Source organism: Callithrix jacchus, chromosome 22, assembly GCF_049354715.1.
Source record: "Callithrix jacchus isolate 240 chromosome 22, calJac240_pri, whole genome shotgun sequence".
NCBI classification, from domain to species: Eukaryota; Metazoa; Chordata; class Mammalia; order Primates; family Cebidae; genus Callithrix; species Callithrix jacchus.
The window spans coordinates 21526530-21529425 of NC_133523.1; the positions used below are offsets into that span (position 1 = coordinate 21526530).

Below are 2896 nucleotides of genomic sequence, written 5' to 3' on the forward strand. Positions count from 1 at the left end.
CCCGCGCACGCGCACTAGACCGCCCAGCTCCCGGGCCCTGGGCGGGTTCTGGGGTTCCCTAGATGCTGGGGAGAGAATGACAGCACAGCCCCGCCCTGTGTGCTGTCTCTCACCGGACGGACCTAGAACTGAGGGCTCCCAGGCAGGTCAGCGAAACGGCAAGACAGGCCGCAGGAGCCTCAAATCCATGCACACGCGCGCACGCGCACACCCAGCCGATCACAGGCTGAAGTCGGAAATCACGCTTCAATCGGCCCGAGGGTGACCCCTGTGGGGATGAGACTGCCTCGCGCTCCGTTGCAGGGTTCGCCGTGGGGATATGCCGTCTGTGAACCCCGTGGGTGAAACGAGGACTGGCACGCATCGCATTGAGCTCCCGAAATGCTTTAAGGCTGTGGGGTCCCTCCGTTGGTCCTGGAGGCAGGAGACCGCTCTAATCTCTGCCTATGTCCCTCTGTCCCGTGGTCCCTCTCTCTCCCCCTCTGTTCCACCCTGTTCCCGTCTTTCCCTTTCTTCCTCAGTCCCTCCAAACCTCGGTTTCTTCCTTTCTCTCCCCCTTTCTCTCTTTCTCCTTTTCACCCTCCCTTCGCTCCCTGGGTCCCTCCCTGTGCGTCCCTCCCTGTCCCTCGGTCCCTGCCTCCCTCCCTTCCTCCCTCTCTCCCTTCCGTCCTTTCCTCCCTTCACTCGTCCCTCCCTCTGGTCCTGGGATCCTCTCCCCATCTCTAGCCGCCATCCCTCGCGCCTGGAGAGGGCAGTCCAAGCGTTTGCTCGCGGGGTAGACGGGGTTGGGGGTGGGGGGAAGGGTGGTCTCGGGGCCGCACTGGGCTGCCCGGCGCTGCTCCGTGACGGTGGGAGGGGGAGGCTGGCGGGTTACCGGTGTGCCAGTGATGGGTGGGCGGAGCGGGGAGGCAAGAAGAGGCGTGTCGCGGATTGGAGAGCGGCCCCGCCTTCGGACCCGGCCCGGTGTTTCCCGGGCAAAGCGCCCCCTCTGCCCACCCTCCTGAAGTACGCGGGGTGGCGTGGGGGCAGGGCTGCGAGGAGGGACGACAGCTCTGCCTGCGCTGGTCCCCCGAAGCGCAGCGCCGCGGGCTGCCTGCAGACCCGCGCCGGCGCACTAGACCGCCCAGCTCCCGGGCCCTGGGCGGGCTCTGGGGTCCCCAAGATGCCCGGGATAGAAGGACGGCACAGCCCTGCCCTGTGTGTAGTCTCTCACCGGACGGACGGACCTGGCACTCAGGGATCCCAGACAGGTCAGCGGGAGGGCGAGACGCCAAGACACGCCGCTGGAAGCGGAGCCACACGGTCACCTCACGGCGGGAGAGAGGCCACCGCCCTGCCCCCACCCCTCCCCGACCCGCGCGCGCCTTTTAAAGCTCCTCCAGCAGAGCCCGGTATTCTTCCTCGCTGAGGGGTGGCTCCAGGGAAGCGAGCTCTTCCACCTCCTTCAGCTCCCCCAGTGGCTCCGTCTCTAGGAAAGGTCGTGCCTGCTGCTGAAACTCTGGGGTCGACAGGAGCTCGTCCAGCAGGCTGGAGGTGAGCGCAGACGAGCGCTCCTCCGGCTCCTGGAGCGCTTGGGAAGGCGCCTGCAGGGCTGGCATCTGCCCCTGCCAGGCGGAGGCCTCCGGGGGTGCGGGCTGCGGAGGTGGAGGTGGCGCGGCTTGGGGTTCCCCTGCCGCCCCGGCCACCTGGGGCCCCTGGCCCCAGCCCCACCAGGGACCCTGCACACCTCGCCCCTGTGAGTCGGCTTGAGCGGGCCCAAGCTGTCCCACGGAGCACGTCCCCGGCAGGCCGGCGTGCTGCGGCTCCCGCTCCTCGTGGCATCTGCCCGGGTGCGGAGGCCCCGGAAGGCTCTGAGGCTGGGGGAGCGCCACCCCCGAAGGAGCCAGGGCGGCGAACCCGAAAGCCCCGAGGGCCCCGAGCGCCGGGTCAGGTTGCGAGATTCCTTCTGCCTGTGGGGCCTGTCCGTGCAGGAGCAGGGGCACGGCCCCTGCTGCCTGGCTCACGACGGGCCCCTGTGGGAGGGCCCCAGGCGCGCAGGGCACTTGGGGTGCGGGAAGCGCCGCCCCCCACGCCCCGGTGTGGGTGGAGGCGACCCAGGAGCGAGCAGAGGAGCCGCGCCCGCCGGGGGCCGTGTCGCGCGGGCCGCCTGCGGCCGCGGGTCCCCTGCCAGCCCGGCCTGGATGCCTGGCCCTTCGATTCTGAAACCAAATCTGAATCCTGGACTCCGGGAGGCCCGTCTCTCTGGCCAGTTCCTCCCTGGTGGCGAAGTCCGGAAAGCGCTCTCGCTCGAAGGCCCGGAGGAGCACGGCGGTCTGGGACTGGGTCACGGCCGTCCGCTTTCGCCGGCCTTCTGGCGGGCCGCGTGGCCCAGGCCAGGGCCTGGATTCCCGCCGGTGCTGCCTCAGCCGGCGCGATCTCTCGTTCTGAAACCAAATCTGGACCCTGGGCTCCGGAACGCCGATGGCCTGGGCCAGCTGTTCTCTGGTGGCCATGCCCGGGTACGGGTTCCGCTCAAAGGACGCTCGCAGGGCGTCCCTCTGGCTCGGAGTCCAAACGAGCCTCTTTCGCCTTCCTCGCCCTCGGGCCTCCGCCGGGAGAGGGCTGCCGGGAGCTGTGGGGAGAGCCATCGCGGGGAGACCGGGCCGAGTGTCACAGACAGACACAGGCACACAGAGGCCCGGCGGCTCCCGCGCGCCTCAGCCAACCTCTGCTGTGCACCGCACCTGCAGGCAGGTCAAGCCAGGAGTCCGGCCCCGCCAGCCAGGGGCCGCTTTTATAGAGACCTAGCGGCCCCACCCCTTCCTGAATTTGCATGAGCTCCGGGGACCCAGGGCGGGGTAGCCCGCCCTCTCAAGCCGGAAACCACAGGGACACCAGGGCCCTGTGGGGTGGTCGG

The 2896-nt window shown here is 69.5% G+C and overlaps 1 protein-coding gene across 1 annotated transcript; it reads right to left on the minus strand.

The window, feature by feature from the left end:
- Positions 1-1367: 1367 nt before the first annotated feature.
- LOC144580815 (double homeobox protein 4-like protein 4) lies at positions 1368-2671 on the minus strand. The gene has a single exon (XM_078360188.1). It carries the CDS (start codon positions 2625-2627, stop codon positions 1368-1370), a length of 1260 nt encoding a protein of 419 aa, XP_078216314.1. The 5' UTR covers positions 2628-2671.
- Between the last annotated feature and the right edge of the window lie 225 nt (positions 2672-2896).